Genomic DNA, 19252 nt, shown 5'->3' with positions numbered 1-19252 from the left:
GATGTCTTCACTATTATTCTACAATGTAGAAAATAGTACAAATAAAGAGAAACCCTTGAATGAGTATCTGGTGTCCAAACTTTTGACTGGTTACTGTAGGTAACAGGAGTTTGCAGGTCAGGTATGTCACAACCGTATGTCATAACCGTGTCAGTGAATTTCACAACCAGAGAGTGGCAGGCCAGAGAGTGGACAGCAGCACTAATTCTTCACATAAAGCTTTATATCATAAAACGTCCAAGTGGCATGGCAAACAAGAGCCCATGTCTAAGACATAAAACAAACGCCGGTGGACACCAGTCCCCAACAAATGCTGGGACCTAACCAGTGGTCTATTGACATTTCTTTAGGTGCCGGATCGCAAAATAAATGTATTACGTCATCATTTCTCAATCAAAGTTTGTACTGCAGTAGATCATTGAATAATACCATATTAAAATATGCATAAATGCATCCTCCATGCAACATCTGCCTATGCCTACACATATTGGCTCAAATAAATATTTACAAATACCAAATTAGACCAACCACTTGATCTCAATCAGTTTCGTGGGAATATGCATTTAGATCTACTTGAATGTTGTAACTAACTACTGTTTGAACAAATTTAACGTGCCCTCCATTAATACCAAGACAATAAACATGGGAGTTTGCTCCTCATCCCCATAACTGATTGAGTAAGTACGGTTGGGACATACCCAAATTCTTCCATAAAATGGTGAGTTGGGGACCAGATCTGCACTCCTAATCATCCAGATTCCAGCTAAGATTCAAGCTACACCAACATTCACCATGGACAGAAAAGACCTGGTCTGCTCTGTCCTCCAGTTGCTGTCCCTGGTCCAAGTCTCTTCAATCAATCAATGACCTGAGAACCATAGAGTTGGGCCACAGCTATACACGTCACGGCCTCAAGCTGCTCTACTGGGTCGCTCAACAGCTAACCACCAACGGCCGCACAGACGCACGTCTGTTGGTTGACGCCATATCTGAAGTGCTTTGACAGGTTGGTAATGGCTCACATCAACACCATTATCCCAGAAACCCTAGACCCACTCCAATTTGCATACCGCCCTAACAGATCCACAGATGACACAATCTCTATTGCACTCCACACTGCCCTTTCCCACCTGGACAAAAGGAACACCTATGTGAGAATGCTATTCATTGACTACAGCTCAGCGTTCAACACCACAGTGCCCTCAGAGCTCATCACTAAGCTACACAACCTCTCCCTCAATGTGATCAAGACAAAGGAGATGATTGTGGACTACAAGAAAAGGAGGACCGAGCACGCCCCCATTCTCATTGACAGGGCTGTAGTGTAGCAGGTTGAGAGCTTCAAGTTCCTTGGTGTCCACATCACCAACAAACTAACGTGAAGAGGGCATGACAAAACCTATTTCCCCTCGGGAGACTGAAAAGATTTGGCATGGGTCCTCAGATCCTCAAAAGGTTCTACAGCTGCACCAGAGAGCATCCTGACTGGTTGCATCACTGCCTGGTATGGCAAATGTTCGGCCTCCGACCACAAGGCACTACAGAGGGTAGTGCGCGTACGTCCCAGCACATCACTGGGGCCAAGCTTCCACCCATCCAGGACCTCTATACCAGGCGTTGTCAGAGGAAGGCACTAAAAATGGTCAAAGACTCGAGCCACCCTAGTCATAGACTGTTTTCTCTGCTACCAACCTGGGCTCTGCACACATCAACAACAGCCACCCTCGAAGCATCATTACCCATCGCACCACAAAAGCCGCGGCCCTTGCTGAGCAAGGGGAACAACTACTTCAGGTCTCAGAGCGAGTGACGTCACCCGATTGAAACGCTATTAGCGCGCACCATCGCTAACTAGCTAGCTATTTGACACCGGTTACACAGCGTTACAGCAAGCGGTACCGGAGCGCCAAGTGTCGTGGCAGAATCAGAATTATTTAGCTAACATTTATAAATAACATGTTTTATTTATTTTATTTCATGCTTATGTGAGATATGTCATTAGAATGTCTATTTTTGGATAATACTGTTGGCCAGTTGCAGTTATCTGTTCTCTGTCAGGGTTCAGTTACTTGGGCCGCAGAGAGGGGAGAGGTCAAGCTTGTCTTCATATGTAAACATATCTTTTTAACCATGTGAATGGATCGATTGAGGGGGAGCCAATTATCTCTTGGCTCCACAATGTCTGTGTGCCAGTCACTGTGTCTCCGTGAGCTTGTCCAGAATGGGAGTGTCTAAAATGACAATTGATATATATCCTAATGTCTTGGTACTATGTTGTACCAAGAACGAGAAGTAGAACCTCGTTTTAGGAGAGCAAACTGAACGATAATTTATAGCTAATGCTGTCTGGCTATGGAATACTCCTCTCTCAAGTAAAGTCTTCCTTTGTAATGTTCCTAAGATCTGTTATTCGTCATGTGAGTTGAGATGGGTGTGTCTTGGCTATAAATGATACCAAGAACTGTTTTGTAAGGACTCTCCGATAATTAATTTATAGACACTGAATTGATCTGAGTCACAGGGTTGTGATGGAGCTCATATAATTAAAGATGGACTTTATGACAACTCTGACTTGTGTGTGGTTTGCTCTCATGATTTGGTAAATACAGGACATTTCCACTACACAAGTCTAGGTCCAAGAGGCTTCTAAACAGCTTCTACCCCCAAGCCATAAGACTCCTGAACATCTAATCAAATGGCTACACAGTCTATTGCCCACCTCCTCTTTTACACCACTGCTATTCTGTTATCATCTATGCCTAGTCACTTTAATAACTCTGTCTACATGTACATATTACCTCAACTAACCGGTGCCCCCGTACTGGTACCCCCTGTATAAAGTCTCGCTATTGTTATTTTACTGCAGCTCTTTAATTACCTGTTCCTTTTATTTCTTAATCATATTTTGTTCAACTGCATTGTTGGATAGGAGCTTGTAAGTAAGCGTTTCACTGTAAGACCTACACTTGTTGTATTCGGCGCATGTGACAAATAAAATGTCATTTGATTCAACGCACACGCGCTGCATTATGGCTTCCATTACTTTGGGAACACAGAGGGGTTACTCCCAGCAACACGACTCTACTTTGCAGTGGGCAGCCTCAATCCAGAAATCAGCCCCGATGCTAGAACCCTGCCAAATGACGCCGTTTGTGACAACACACAACCCTTTACTGCAGAGAAGAACATGGATCGGATCATTGTCACGATCGCCTATGACCCGCGTCGTGTAGATGTCTCGGTTGTGGAAGACGTGTACATAACGCAGCACCGACCGCCAGGGATACCTACAAGATCAGTGTCGGCCTCTTGAGAGAGATACGCAGTAAGAGTTATGGCAGCTTTTAAGCCAGAGGTAGGTTGTTGATAGACACCAGGGCTGAAAGTAGATTGACATTCTTGCCAGTAGGCATTGTACAGAATCTTTTGAACATGTAGTCAACTTGTGATTGTTCTTTTTTGATTGTGATTCTTCTTCTGATGAGATGCCGAGTGTTTACTAACAGCCTTGTTGTCTTTTTCTAGTTCACTTTGAGATAAAAATGGACATGTAGTCTATTCTAGTTTATACATGAATCCCTTCATCCCTGCAGCCTGACTGAGGTTTTTCAATGGTTCTGTATCGTTAGTATCAACGTTAACCTGGGCACTGCATAGTATAAAATGTATGTTTTTCGGCTAGTAATGGTATAATAATCAAATGTTTTTATGTTTTTATTATCAAATGACTGTAATTTGCACCTAAACTGTACTATGTACTCATATTTACTCTTAAGAATAAAGCAGCAACAATACTTGTATGACCATAAAGACTGGGCTGACCTCTGTGGTGGCCAGGATGCCATCCAGTGCTGCCCTCAGCATGGCTCCATCTGCCGTTGCCAGGCTTTCCTGCTCCTTCATCTGACCCAGCAGGGACAGGGCCTCCTGCCCACACGCCTTCACACTGTCTGACAACGCTGTGGGGGGGGAGATACAGACACAGTATGGAGACTTAGAGGAAGTGGGTGGCTAACCGCTAGCCTGGTCTCTGATCTGTTTGTGCAGTCTTCCCAACGCCGATGGTCATTGTCACCCGGTGACAGGCAGCACAAACAGATCGGGGACCAGGCTAGGCTATTGTGTCTGTGCATTATCAGTACTTCTCTAACAGATGTATATAGGGATGTAGAGATTATTTTATTTTATATTAGACATAGCTCAAATCAAACTTTATTTAAAAATCATGGAACATTCCTGTCCTGGATGTGAGAGTACACATTTCAGTTGAAAAGACACAGGGACAGCTCACACTCACCGTCCGCTTGCTCCACTGGCACCATGTGAGAGGTGGCACTGCCCTGAACAATGGTGTCGCCCACCAGGTGGGCAAGATGGGTCACTGCCCGCACCAGCTCCGACACACCTGGAGAACCAAGGGTCAAAGGTCAAACTACTATAAAGCCTAAACACAATCAATCAGGATATGCTACTTTCATTTTCAAGTACTTGACGGCTGTAATGCTGAAAACCCCGGTATTTTAGCTATAAAGAAGCAATTTACTATTAACCTCCACTGTCCACAAAGAGAATAATGAATACCTGCAACATATTCAATTATATTCAAATATATTTACTTTCTTCTATTGGGAAGAAATCAAATAAGACAATAGAAATCTAGATCTTTCATGTGGGCAAGAAACTGAAAAAGGAACTTTTCTTCAAGTAATATACATGTGTACCAGTCAAAAGTTTGGACACACCCTCTCATTCAAGAGTTTCCTTTATTTTTACTGCACAGCGGCCGTCGGTGAAAGTAACGTTTTTTGGCTGCCTTTTGACCTTGTTCTGCTACACAAGAACAACAGCAGCTTGATGGGTGCCTGAAAGTAGGCGGTGATGACACAAAGCTGACTAGGGGAGTAAGTTCTGAGTCTGACCTGTGTTGTCTGCCAGGTAGCCGTCTCTGGCAGAGTGAAGTCTGGCCATACAGTCCAGAGAGGCCTGACACCTGGACGCAAGGTAGTCTACACACAACGAGGGTACACAGTGAGGGGGGAGGCATCTTCCACCATACAAACAAACATGCACACTATTATGAAGGGACATCATCCTACATCACACGCTGGAACACAAATACACATGTACAAGTAGATTGAGGCTTCACACACACATCTAGCATGGGTTTCACAATGTGGCATCATCTCAGACGGTCGGACAGACAGTTGGTTGGAGAAGAGGTTGGAGAAGGTTAGGGGCTGACCTGCAGAGCTGGTGCAGCTGATGTGTGCCGGGTCGTCAAGCTGGGCCAGTGAGTCCTGGACTATCCTCTCTGCCTCCTCCACAGTCCCCTGTAGGGCAGACCAGCGGGCTGCCACCAGCTGGCTCTCCAGGGCCTGCTCCCTGCTCTCCTATCCACACAGGGTCAGTGAGAGAATCAGATATCACACACACACACACACTCACTGAGAGGCTGACACAGAGGCGCACACGCACACAAACAGCTGCCACACACCTTCTCATTGAGTTGGTTCTGTAGGGCCTCGGCAGTCTTCACACCGCTCTCCCTCTCACTGGCCAGGCTGCTCTGAACACGCTCAAGCTCCTCCCCCAGGCCTGCAAGCTCCTCCTCTTTCTTCGACAAGGATTCCGCCAGCTCCACCTTCTCCGATTCCACAGTCGAGAGCTGAGAACTGAGCTCCTCACTCGACTGAGACGGAGAGAGAGAGAAAGTGAGTGAGGGGGGAGAGACGTAGAGAGAGAAAATGAGTGAGAGAGAGAAGAGGAGAACGAGAGTGTGACACACATACACAGTATTTTAGGATCGTACATATCTCCGTTTCCCTGCTGAACTGAACGATAAGGCTCACACACTATAAACTCCTAATACCACCTTTTAAAAGACAACGCCCTAAGTGCTATGAGATGTGGAAATGACAACAGCCATTCTTCTACTCTCCCTCGTCTGTTTGTGGGCCCCCTCCTGAGCATGTGAACAAGAACATGAACGAGAGACGGGAAGATAGAGTTTGTAAGTGAGATGTGTGACAAAGTGACAGAGCATGTGTGTGAGGACAGGAGGGAGTGGACGTGAGAGAGAAGGAGAAGGGGCGAGAGAGAAGTTGATTCAGAAATAGGGGTTGACAGGAGTGGGAGAGTGGAGAGAGGGATGGGCGATATAGAGGAGGAATGGTAATTGGACATTCATGGCCTGGTAGGACTACACAGTGTCGGGATCACGCAGAGATCGAGGTCTGCACCGACGCTCCACACAACCCTCTCCACACACAATTTCATACACGCACACAGGCAGCGTACACAGACAGAGATGGGTCGAAGAGTAACATGGAGTTGTGGAATGTAAAGACAGAAAACAGAGTAAAGACAATTTAAAGGTGTCAGGGTGAGTTCAAGTGGGGTAGAGTGGAGAGGAGGAATGTACTGTTGGGTGAGTGTTTAGGGTGGAGAGGATATGAGGAGTGTACGGTTGGGTAGAGGACGCAAGGGTGTTTTAGGTTAGAAAGTTGGCTACCTGTTGAGACGAGGCCATGGTGCTTTTCAGGGTGTCTAGCGCCGCCCTGCTGGAGATCAGCTCTCTCTGCAGCTCCTGCAGCTGCTCCACCTGTTCCTGCTCCTGAAGGGAGACAGAGGCAGGAGAGAGAGAGTGGCGGGGGAGAGAACAGAGAGAGATGTGGGAGGACAAAGGAGAGAACGAAACAGAGACGCATGTTATTTGCTAGGTCTCCATCTCTCTACCTCCATCTATTCTACCTCCATCTATTCTACCTCTCTAAATCCCACATGTACAGCAAGGCATCTCAGTTACACAATTAAATGATCAGAGACAGACGGAGAAAAAGTTGAAAATGTACTGTAGTATGAAGGAGTGAAGTATATTACATTTGAAGTCCTCTGTGTCCAAGAAAGCGAGAGAGGGAGAGAGAGAGGGGGGAAAAGGGGAGAGAGAAAAGTGAAAGAGGTGATACATACTGTAAACACACAGTATTTCAGGAGAGTGTGCATCCCTGTGGGAGTGTGTGTCTCGCCCTCACCCGTCTCTCCGCGGCCTCCTTGGCAGCCTTGACCTTCTCCTGCATCTCTCTCCTCACGCTGTCCATCTCGTCCTCAACCGCCCGAGCCACTGTCATCTGACGAGTCACCTCCGCATTCTGAAGCCACCAACAGAAACACAGACGGTTTTAGGTGCGGGAAGAGTTTTTAGAATTGTAAACAAGAAATGTGGAGGAAATGTGTGAGCATTGCTGCTAGAAGTGTATTCTCAAAATAAATGTTATAGTACAGAATGGATAGGGGTCCCTGATCACACGCTACTCCTCCTCCCTCCCTTGGCCCAAACCCTCTGATTGGTGGAAGCTCTACCACTACACTTCAGACTTATCCAGACCCTTCAGATGTGCAAACATGGACGGGTTTGGGCCAAGGGGAAGGGAGCTAAACGGGACTGGCTGAGAGGGGTAGGAGCAAGCCTGCACCATGATTCTGAGGGGTGAGGTTCTTCGATCGTAAGGGGTCTGGATGGGCCTACCTTCCTCAGCAGGTCAGCGTGACTCTGCACCAGCTCTGTGTACTTCTCCTTCAGCTTGACGTAGCGCTGCTCGTTGGCCACCGCTTTTCCTGAGACACACGGACAGACAGAGCTGTTATTGTCACAACAGTCAGATGGCTGAATCCTGACTTGAGATATGCACACGTAATTCAAAAAGTTTATGTAGGCATTGATATCAGCTGAAGGTGCAGTAAGAAGATATTTGAGTGACTCATGTAAATCTTGAGGCCTGGGGTTGTCTGGCGTGCTGTCCCTGGACTCACTCTCGATCTCGGTGAGGCTTCGCTGCTCTTTCTCCGTGTCCTCTTTGACCCGGCGCAGGTCGTCAAGCTCCGCCCGCAGGAACTCGCCCTCTCCCAACGCCTGCATCCTCAGGTGGCTCTGCTCTGCTAGCTCCGCCTCCAGCTCATCGACACGCCCCCGCAGCGCCTGGCGCAGACGCCCACTCTGAGAGAGAGAGAGAGAAAGAGACAGAAAGAAAGAGAGTGTTCTGGTTCAACAGTGTGTAAACACACTGCCTCAGAAGTTTAGGCATTATGGAGAATTGCCTCTGTAGTGGCTCAAGTGCCTCATTAAACCTCCTCACCTCCAATCTGAAGGACTCCAGTTCCTCCCTGAGGGCCTGGATCTCCCGTGTCAGCTGCTCGATCAGGCGGTCCCTAATGGAAACAGGACAGGACAAGGTCGTGTTCATTAGGCACCAAATAGAGGAAAACAGTCCGAAACAGGGAGAGAAGTGGCTGGATGTGGCCAAAGACAAAAAGCGTATTTTCGGTTTTCCATTGCAAAATGTTCTGGCACGGAAAGCTGCAGGGATTTCAATGCCTCTGAATACCTCTATTGGAGGTCAGTGTGGTCTGAATTGTGTGACAATCTATACAGACCAAGGATATCCTACAAATGTCAAATTGGCTCATCCAGAGTGCAGCAGTTTGGTTCTGGTGTCTTACTTGTCGTCCTTGCGCATCCCGTTCTGACTGTTGAAATTGAATGGGTCCGTGGCGGCGGACGTGCCAAAGAGGTCGTCGAACCTGGGTTCTACCACAGCAGTCTAGTCGGAACCAACACAGCAAGACAGAGACAGACAGTCGTTCTACAGGCTTTAGGTTTCATTAGGTTCAGTTGACAGACACAGAACTACTAAGACAGAGCACAGGAAGGGCACCATCTGTAACATGGCATATTTTGTGAAAAAAAATGCATTCCGTGTGTGAGTCAGCTAGTGCACGAAATTCATCTTTCACACACAATAAGGCATGTTACAAACGGCGCCCCATAAGACAGCAGTAATGGGACATGTTCAGATGGGCTACCGGCTGGACGGGGATGTCGGTATCCACCAGGTCCTCTGTCACCAGGTCCACCATGTGTTCCGTCTCGGGGGAGGACGACTCAGCTGGAATGACTACCACGGGACTGATGTGCTCCGACAACGCCGACGCCCGCAGGAAGTTAGGTGGGTTCTGACAGCAGACAGAGAGAGCGCAAGCATAATTAATCAAATTGTATTTGTATAGCACTTAACCCAAGTAGCTGAACAGCAACCTGGGCCCAAATTCCTCAAGAGCAAGCAAGGGCAACAGAGAAAATGGGAGACTATGTTCATGCGTGTGTGTGAATGATACAGTATTTACTTGAAAATACACAGCAGAGATCCTGTCTAATCTACAGGCTAGTTCAGGAGGACTCTTACCTCAGGTAACTGTGGGATCTGAATGAGCCTCTTGAAGTACTGCAGGTTACTGGAGCGGTAGAACAGACTCTTCAGCCTAGCAGAGACAACACACACACACACACCGATGAAACACTCCACCATCATCACAACTTAGTTAGGTCAGGTGGCGGAGCACTATGACCTCTGGTCAAAACTAGTGCACTACATAGGGAATAGGGTGCCAATTGGGACGCGGGTCCATGACTTGTGTGTGAACTTACTTCTTGAACTGCTCCTGGAAGCGGTCTCTGTGGCCCTGGAGTGTGTCAGCAGGAAGGCCTGGAACAGACAGACAAACAGTTTTGGAATGTGTGTGTGTATGTGAAACTACTGAGAATGTGAATGTACGACAGAGTGTGTGTGTGTGTACTCAGGTTTTAGGCATTTCCTAAGCCTATGATATGACCAAGAAAATTATGTGAATTATGTGCCCTTGGAATAGCCACAGATTTTCTGGGAAGATCACAGGAAAAACTGTTGGCCTTAGATTAGTAGCCAAGTATGAGGTATTCAGGCTGTCACTCTGCCATTTGTCCAGCGGGGGGCGTGTGTGTTGGACTCACAGGAGTGCAGCTTGAAGAGCAGCTTGACGGTGTAGTCGTACAGGTGGCTGCTGTCCAGGATGACCTGGATCAGGGGAGCAAGGCGACACTGGCCCGCCGCCGTCACCGAGACAGACCGCGACATGTCCAGGGAGCTGAACACTGCAAGGGTGGACACGCACATATCAGTGATCATCTCTCTCTCTCACACACACACACACACACACACACACACACACACACACAGTGTGCGTGCGTGTGTATGTGCACGCAGGTGGTCGGTCAATCAACCAATGAGTATGTACTCCAACAGTCTCTTTCTTCCTCTCTCATTACAGCTCACTTTCAGTCCCTCCATCTCCTTTGCTCTGATGTCAGTCCCTACAGACCCAGTCGTTCCCTCCACACAGAGGTGTAGTTTCCTGTGCAGCCAAACCCTGACACACACACAGTCAGGGCTCTCAGTTCTTGGGTGACGTGATGCTTTAGCCTCTGCAAAACATCTCTCCTGATGGGAGGCAAAGAGTCTCTGTGTGTGTGTGTATGTGTGTATGTGTGTGTGTGTGTGTGTGTGACATGAGGAGACAGGGTAGAAATGAGTCCTACTGAGAGTGTTCAAACGGAGGCAGAAGGGCAATCATGTTGAGACAAATGGAAGATGAAATATGTGCTTTACTTTGTGAAGAGCTTATAGTGGAAGGGAGACAGGAGAGTACTGTATAGCTGTTTTAATGTCCATGCTAGTACGCTACTTTCAATGAAGCAATGTATTGGGCACACATTCTAGGTGGTATGCTAGTGTGGCTATTGGGACGTAGCCTATGACGCCAAAACCAGGGTCATGTTCATTATGCCTCAAATGGAAGAGAATGAACAAAAACAAAAAAAGGGACTACCTGGACTTAAGAAACGCTCATTTTTGTTTTCGGTTGCAAAATGTTTTCCGTTGTGTGCACGGATGAACATGACCCTGACATATAAAAGCTAGAACCAGGTTGTGTGTGTGTGATACGCGCGGTTGCAGATGACATCTATATATAAATATAAAAGAGAAATAGCTTACCACCCAGGAAGAGGTTGAGCTCACACTCCAGGTAGTCCAACATCTCCACTGTCAACTGGAAGCTGTAGTGAGAGGACACACACACACACCAAACACACACAAAGGTGTTGGATTCGAGGGTTCACAGCATGTAAAGTGGAGGCATAGCCTACACATCACACATACAGAGGCTGTAAGACCCATGTAGCAATGACCCGGAGTTGGTTTGTATACATATAACAACAGTCATATGCTCTATATGGAGTCTAATAGAAGGCAATAACAAAAATGATTTATCATTTTCTTGTCATGTTCAACACCTGTAATCATAATCAAAGGGAACATTGGGGGTATATTAGAATATGTATCATTATAGATCCAGCCCTCTGTGCTTCAGTGCGAACAACAAAGGCAAGCGACACTCACAAGTTGTTGACGTCGTTTTCTCCCGCCTCGTCAAGCTGCCTGTTTGACATCTGAAGGTTGCCAGGGAAACGGGGATTCTGGGGGAGAGAGAAGAACGAGTCATATCAGAAATGGGGCTGAATCTCAATTGTATTTCCGTGATTCCTAGTCTCATCTCGCCTTCTCAAAACGCATCGGAGGAGAAGATTCAAGGTCTTCTGCTACAATGTTCATTGAGAAGGAGATGAGGAGATAGGACGTGAGGAATCAAGGAAATACAATTGAGATTTACCCTCGGTTTTTCCCAATTCAATAGGCATCTCCATTTAAAAATCAGGAACAACGTCTAAAACCTCCAGAGCAACACCAAGTCTGCTGCCTGCAGTATTTCACCGAGCTTAGCGGTCTATGATCTACTGATTCCTAAAAGGCCATTAGTTTTAGAGACGTGTGTCTGTGTGAGGAATACCCCTAGAGAAGGGTATATGAGAGAGAGAGAGAGAAGGGAGACTGGTCTGTCTGTCAGTCAGTCATACAGGCTGGGGCACTACTCACTTTGACGTGGAACTCCATCTTGGTGATAAGCAGTTTGAGGTAGATGCTGCACAACTTCCCATAGCCTTCACTCAGGTGACCCTGAGGGCAGAGGGGAGCAGATGGAGTGAGACACTGGAGAGAGAGACCAGATCAAAGTGAGATAGACATGATCTTCTCCAGAGGCTTGGGAGACTTCCTAAAGGGATCGCTAGTTGCAGAAGGAATTTGATCATGGAATGAAAATGGATCTGCTTCTGCAAAGTCTTCCACTGTATGTGTGTGTCAATAGTATGTATGTCTGTGTGTTAGTGGTGTGCGGGTCAGCTCTTTGTTCACCTGCACCCTCTCGTGATTGCTAACCCATCAGCAGAGCTCGACTACGTGATAACGTGTAAATCTGAGGCCCACACCCGACCCTAACCCGCCAATATAGAAAATGCATTGTAGGCTACAGTCAAAGACAGCAGAACAATTTTTTGACAGGGGGAGCAAGATTAGTTTAGCCTGATTTTAGATATGTTTCTGCTTATCATTTTTATCATCTATAACTAGACACATGCAGCTTCTCTTCTGTCATGATATGTTGCCCTAGAAGACAAAAAATGCTCACCAGAATAATGTCATAAATGGATAGAATGAATGTTTAAATCTAGTTGACGTCAGTAAAGATCTATTTGTCATCTCTGCTTCTTCGCAGAGCAAAGATGTTTAGGGATTGGGGAGAAAATGAAATAGCTAAAAATAAAACAAAGACTGCATCAGTTTGACTGGTTGCAAGGAAATAGAAAGCTGTGAAAACAACCCAACATGTTTCTGATAAGATCTGATGCATACTGTATGTGGTTGAAATACTTATCAGCTTTTATGATGCTGATCAGAATCACCTTTATTGCCAAGTATATTTACACACTCAGAATTTCACTTGGCGATATGGTGCTGCTATTGAAAGACAACATTAAGAGTCAGACAGCTGGTTGAGAGAATGCCAAGAGTGTGCTAAGCTGTCATCAAGGCAAAGGGCGGCTACTTTGAAGAATCTCAAATATTTTGATTTGTTTAACACTTTTTTGCTACCTACATGACTCCATATGTGTTATTTCATAGTTTAAGTCTTCACTATTATTCTAAAATAGTACAAAATAAAGAAAAACCCTGGAATGAGTAGGTGTCCAAACTTTTGACTGGTACTGACCATATATAAAGATATACAGATGTAGAGGTGCTGACTGAACATTTGCATTCTTTCAAGATACTGAAATAAAATATTGTTCTGGATAAATAAAGTATTGTTGCCAACTTGTGCCAAATTGTTGCTTACAATTTCACTGTAAGTAATGCTTAATTCTGAGTTAATATTAAGACTGTGAGATGTTATTTACCTCCAGTCAGTGTCCAGAGTTCAGTTTCTATTGAACCCATCTGAACAGCAGGCTAGTTCCCTTGACGTGCCAGAGGCCTATTTGAAGGCCTAAGGCGCGCGTACAGTTAGGCCCTAAAGCTTAGGCTTGCTTACGCACGAATGCCAGATAGCCTAAAATAACGGGAAAAAAATGTGTAATTGTTGTGCAATTTAAGTTTATGTATAATTCTAGTGCAATTCATATCTATAGGTATTATTTTCTCTTTATTCAACTTGACCCCCACACCATTTTAAAATTACCTTAAACCCGCCCGCCAACAGATATAACCACAAGGATTGTGGGTTATGAGTCAACCCACACATGATGTAGTGTGTGTGTGTGTGTGTGTGTGTGTCAAAAACTGAATAGCCAGCTATGAAGTCAATTGCTTCTTCTCGCTTCCCTTTCCTTGGGACCTCAATGTGATGTCACAACAGGAAGGAAGCAGCACTGGTCATCAATGTCCCTCTCCCAGATTCCTAGTATATTTTGTCCCATTAGCAAATACCAAGAGAGACCCGACTAAGTGTACTTTCAGGAAAAGGTGACTAGTCCCTACTACCCCCACCCTCCTACTCACTGAATGCCTGAGCAGTAATCGTTTCTTCCACTTTACTGCTGCAACCCAGAGGCAACTCTTGTTGAAAGGTGGTTATTTCATGTAAAAATAACAGTCAACAGTCCTGAATCAATCATTCACCTGGATGGAAACAGCCCCCACCCCCCACCCCACCCCAAAAAGCAATAGTTTATACACAGTAGCACCATTAGGATACCATAACAGCAGCGTGTGTTATGTAGTCCGACTCGGGTTTAGCAGAACCACATTGCTGTGTGTCTGTCACCTATTAGAATGTCGGTCTCTCCGATGGCAACACTGACAGCAGACCGGCATGGACACACCACGCTGATAATAATGATGACATGGTGGTGATGATTATGATTTGACTCCCTCAGTCACTGTCCATGACACGTATGTTCTAAATCACATCATATTCCCTATGGAATGCCAATTGATCTGAGTGCCCGTTATGGTTTTCATATGCACATTTTTGTCTAACAGTTGCATTTCATTTATTATAACGTCTTCATGTCTCAAAATGAAAATGATACAACCATAAAAAGTATGTCAACTACATACAAATAGCGTACATATAAAGCCAACCAATAACACTGCAGCCTGCAGGTAGGAAATAGCCAGAGAAAATGAAATGAGACTATAAATCACATTGGCGACATATGGCCTGTCTGCAATGCACTAGAAACATTGTATCAACTATTAACTTGGTCAGGCCTGAAGTTCATGCTAGAAAACTTGGAACATTGTATAAAATATTCAGGGCCCTCAAAGTTTCCTGCACCAGTGAGCTCAGGACAGACACAGCTGTAGGCCATTTACACTGGGGACAAGCAGTAGGACTATTTTCCACTGGATCAGAGCATGCCATTATCCCCTTTCACGCTGGGAGAGAAAAGGAGAGCTGGAAAGATTTGTTTAATACATTGAGGAACTACTGTCATTCTCAATGAATGTAGAAACAGACTTTGTTTGCTTGCTGTTTGAGGTGAAGAAAACATGACTGAGAAGATCCACAGGTCATTAGTGGTGGTGCGTTATGCCAATCAGAAATACTATCAGACCCCCAAATGGGCACATTTATATGCCTACATTTGCACGCAGGCCAGGTATCCTATAGGTCTACTTCTACGGGTAATCAGGCCAGGTAGCCTATAGGTCTACTTCTACGGGTAATCAGGCCAGGTATCCTATAGGTCTACTTCTACAGGTAATCAGGCCAGGTAGCCTATAGGTCTACTTCTACGGGTAATCAGGCCAGGTAGCCTATAGGTCTACTTCTACGGGTAATCAGGCCAGGTAGCCTATAGGTCTACTTCTACGGGTAATCAGGCCAGGTAGCCTATAGGTCTACTTCTACGGGTAATCAGGCCCACGTCCTTACTCAACATTGACAGGAGCACTCCAAAAAAAAGACAATCACTAAATTAACAAAACTCGTAAATGGAATGAAATAAAACAAAAACTACTTTCTCACAAGTGTAGCATAGGTTGTGCGCTCTGCAAACAACGTGTCCACTCCGACAATGAGAACGGTAAAAAAGACTGGATTAAAATATTGAATGCATTAACATAAATTACCGTAACCGAACAAACATTGTAGATTCGAAATTCTAGGAATTAACAGTAAATGTACTACTGCTGATATACAGTATGTAATGAGGAATTGATATACGCTAACAATCAAATCACACAACAATGACAGTGCACAAATTGTCGGGAGAGCGTGCATTCTAGAGACAGACGTGTATTGTGTATCTTAGCCACACACCCCTTCTTCTTGGACTGTGCCATCCCCGCAGCCTCCACAATGGATTAGTTCACAGAGATGGGCGCAAATAAGACATGTGTCTCATGTGCCATAAAAAAATAAACATATATTTATACGCTACTGCTCGACCCCCCAAAAATTGCAACTTATCTACCAAACGACTAATTTGGGTCAGCCCTACCCTATATAGTGCACTACTTCTGAACAGGGTCAAACTTAGTGCACTATATAGGGAATAGGGTGCCATTTCTGACGCATCCAATGTGTCCATGCCAGCCTGCCGGTTAAGAGTGGTAGACATGATGACTGGGGCTGAGAGCTTTTCCTGGCCTTAGGGCTCTAATGGCAAACGTCGGTGCGGTGTTCTGGTCCTTACCCACATTCTGCTCATGTCACTGAGGTCCGCCTTGTTCCTCATCGAGTCCTTTATCACCTGAACACACAGACACAGAAAGAGAATTTAGACAAGGCTGAAGCCACAAGACAAAAGTTCAGAATGTTGCTGATTCAACAGAGAGCACTACATGTGAAGTTGTACTGTATGCATTGTGTGGGTGTGTTCAAGGCCAGTGTGTTGGGCAATCGCTAGGGTGCTCAGAAGTGAATGTGTATGGGGGTGTGTGAACAGCACTATGCTGATAATTTGCATGGGGCGTTGTAGTTAATTTGGCTAAACTGATGAGTTGTCATCTCACTGTACAGTAGGATATATTCATAAAAGTAGAGGCCATGTAGCCTGGCCCCAGATCTGTTTGCATTTGGCATGACAATGCAATATGACTTGGCAAGGCAGCACATACAAATCTTGGACCAGACTAACGGCTATTCTGAATTAAGTGCAAATCTCAAATGGTATTCCCTATGGGCCGGTTTCTTGGACACAGACTAAGTCTAGTCCTGGACTAAAAGCATGGTCAACGGAGAATCTCCATTTAAATATTTTTTGTCCAGAACTAAGCTTGATCTGTTTCCGGGAAACCGACCCTATATTTAGTTGACTTAAACCTTATTTTACCAGGTAAGTTAACGGAAAACACTCACTCATTTACAGTAATGACCTGGGGAAGAGTTGCAGGGGAGAGGACAAGCGAGGGGTTTGAAATGAGCCAATTGGAAGCTGGGGATGAGGAGAGCTGGATTAGGAATTAAGACAGGGCGACCAGGGTTAATACCCCTAGTCTTGGGATAAGTGTTGTGGGATCTTAGGGATCACAGAGCGTCAGAATGTCAGTCTCCCACTCAAGCCCAACCCTGGCCCTATCCTGCATAGCTTCAAACCAAAGCCAGCCGAGTAATAAACAGGGAATAATGTTTCATTTGAGACCTCTTGAGCACAAGTCTACGGAGAGATGCGCATGTCCCTGGCATGCAGCATGTTCAGGATCGTGTTCATTAAGAAAACAGAGTGAAACTGGGAGGGACTACAGAGTCTTGCCCAATAACAAATGTTAATTTCTGTTGCAAAATGTTTTCTGTTGCACGCCTTAAAGATCGCGACCCAGGTGTGTGTCCCATCAGGGCTGTGTTGGTGGGTTCAGACTTACGTTGGGATGGCCGTCTCGCAGCAGCTTGTGGAAGACGTGGCAAAACTTCCAGCAGAGCACCGCATTGCTGGAGAGCGGCAGCCGGTTGACCGCCGCCCAGAAGGTGTGGGCGCCCTTCTCATGGTGGGTCCCCAGGATACAGGGTGAGACGAACCAGTCAAGGAGAAACACACAGGAGATGGCACACATACTCTGACGAAGGCTGCTATGACCAAATGTGCTGGGGGAGTTAACAGAGAGGTGTTTTGCTTGCCTATTCAACATCCATTGTTCTCTCAAGAGGGGCTGAAAACCTCTCACACATCTCTGAACTTATCTCACAGAAAGACCGTACAGAGCAGTCCGTCTATCAGTCTCTTTCTCAGACACATAGCTAAATGAATGGCCTGGTCCCGGCTGACAACCACGGTCAGGTTACAATACTGTTTTTGTTTTGCACAAACATAACCCTGAGTCATGAAGGAACACTCAAGAGCTTCCACAAACCCATGGGAATCAACATAAACACAGTTCTCCATTCTCTATAGTCAGAGGAAAACAGATTCTATCCAACACACACGCTCGCGCAACTAACAGACACTGCACACACACACAGCGACACACCCGACTCCACAAGGAGGATATTCCTGGCATGCTTCTCTTTGACGGCGACCTCCTGCGTGTTGATGGCCTTGTTGATGCTCACAGCCTGTGCAGAGGGGGAAGTGGAGGGAAAGAGGAAAGAAACAGAAAATACCAAATCAGGGCAATGCTTTTCACTTCTCACTCGAGGAACACAGAACACACAAAATTCTTTATTTTTAGATGATTTAGCAGACGCCAAAGTGAACTACTGTTAACCTCTACGAGCTAGGGGACAGTGTTTGTAAGTTTGGATAATCTGACATGCCCAAAGTAAAACTGCCTGTTACTCAGGCCCAGAAGCTAGGATATGCATATAATTGGTTGTATTTGATAGAAAACACTTTGAAGTTTCTAAAACGGTTAAAAAGTTATGCCTGTGAGTATAACAGAACTGATATGGCAAGCAAAAACCAGAGGAAAATCCACCCGGAAAATGTGTTTTTTGAGCTCCCAGGCCATTCCTATGTTGGCCTATTGAATTTCCAACCAAAAAGGACCCAGATTGCAGTACCTATGGCTTCCACTGGATGTCAAGTCTATAAAAGGTTTCAGGCTTGTTTTTTGAAAAATGAACAAGTAATTGTAGTTTTTCCAGGGTGTCCCTCATTACGACGCGAGTCTTGTGGCGCGTGTGAATGAGGGCAAGCACTTCGTCATTTATCGGCGGTATTGAACATACTACATTCAGTCTTAAATTGTATTGTTTATTTACATATCAGAGTACCTGAGGATTGATTAGAAACATTGACGTGTTTGGACGAAGTTTACCGGTAACTTTTGGGATTCCTTTGTCTGCATGTTGAACGAGTGGATTACTGAATCAAACGTCCCAACTAAACTGACCTTTTTGGAATATAAAGAAGGACTCTATTGAACAAAATGACCAATTGTTGTGTAGCTGGGACCCTTAGGATTGCAACCAGAGGAAGATCTTCAGTAAGTGATTAATTTTATTGCTACATTTTTTTAATAATCCATTTGTATGCGGGGTGCTGTCCTCAGACAATCAAATGCAATGCTTTCGCCGTAAAGCCTTTCGTAAATCGGACAAAGTGGTTCAATTACCATGATTGTAAGCTAACGAATGATGTATGACAGTTGTATTTTCATGAATGTTTAATATTATGATTTATGTATTTTGAATTTCGCGCTCTGCAATTTCACCGGATGTTGTCGTAGTGGCACGCTAGCGGGATACCTGGCCCAAAGAGGTGTTGACACATTCAGTAGGCTACAGGTCTATGTAGCAATCAAAGCCTAACCCTAATGTTTCAAACACCATACTTTAACTGAACCATTAGAACACACACACACACTGACAGCAACCTTTTTCAGGACCCTGTCTTTCAAAGATAATTTGTAAAAAGCCAAATAACTTCAGATTTTCATTGTAAAGGGTTTAAACTAGAGGTCGGCCGATTAATCGGAATGGCTGAATAATTAGGGCCGATTTCAAGTTTTAATAACAATCCGAAATCTGTATTTTTGGACGCCGATTTTGCCGTTTTTGTGTTTTTTTTTTACACCTTTAGTTAACCTTTACTTAACTA

The 19252-nt window shown here is 45.3% G+C and overlaps 1 protein-coding gene across 3 annotated transcripts in view; it reads right to left on the bottom strand.

The window, feature by feature from the left end:
* Positions 1-19252, bottom strand: part of LOC115136911 (huntingtin-interacting protein 1-like) — a 45260-nt gene that overhangs the window by 7445 nt on the left and 18563 nt on the right. For all 3 annotated transcript variants that reach the window (XM_065024551.1, XM_029672821.2, XM_065024552.1), the window contains exons 2-22: positions 17703-17766; positions 17079-17221; positions 15911-15967; positions 11805-11885; positions 11271-11347; positions 10866-10927; positions 9824-9964; positions 9482-9539; positions 9240-9315; positions 8860-9009; positions 8497-8597; positions 8133-8205; positions 7810-7993; positions 7526-7614; positions 7032-7148; positions 6512-6613; positions 5495-5689; positions 5243-5390; positions 4920-5006; positions 4298-4405; positions 3823-3959 (exon numbers count right to left, since the gene is read on the bottom strand). In XM_065024551.1, coding sequence (XP_064880623.1) covers positions 3823-3959; positions 4298-4405; positions 4920-5006; positions 5243-5390; positions 5495-5689; positions 6512-6613; positions 7032-7148; positions 7526-7614; positions 7810-7993; positions 8133-8205; positions 8497-8597; positions 8860-9009; positions 9240-9315; positions 9482-9539; positions 9824-9964; positions 10866-10927; positions 11271-11347; positions 11805-11885; positions 15911-15967; positions 17079-17221; positions 17703-17766 — 2250 coding nt within the window. The remainder of the gene's footprint in view (positions 1-3822; positions 3960-4297; positions 4406-4919; positions 5007-5242; positions 5391-5494; positions 5690-6511; positions 6614-7031; positions 7149-7525; positions 7615-7809; positions 7994-8132; positions 8206-8496; positions 8598-8859; positions 9010-9239; positions 9316-9481; positions 9540-9823; positions 9965-10865; positions 10928-11270; positions 11348-11804; positions 11886-15910; positions 15968-17078; positions 17222-17702; positions 17767-19252) is intronic.

Source organism: Oncorhynchus nerka, linkage group LG11, assembly GCF_034236695.1.
Source record: "Oncorhynchus nerka isolate Pitt River linkage group LG11, Oner_Uvic_2.0, whole genome shotgun sequence".
Lineage (NCBI taxonomy): Eukaryota > Metazoa > Chordata > Actinopteri > Salmoniformes > Salmonidae > Oncorhynchus > Oncorhynchus nerka.
This window is presented reverse-complemented; position numbering and strand designations above follow the sequence as displayed.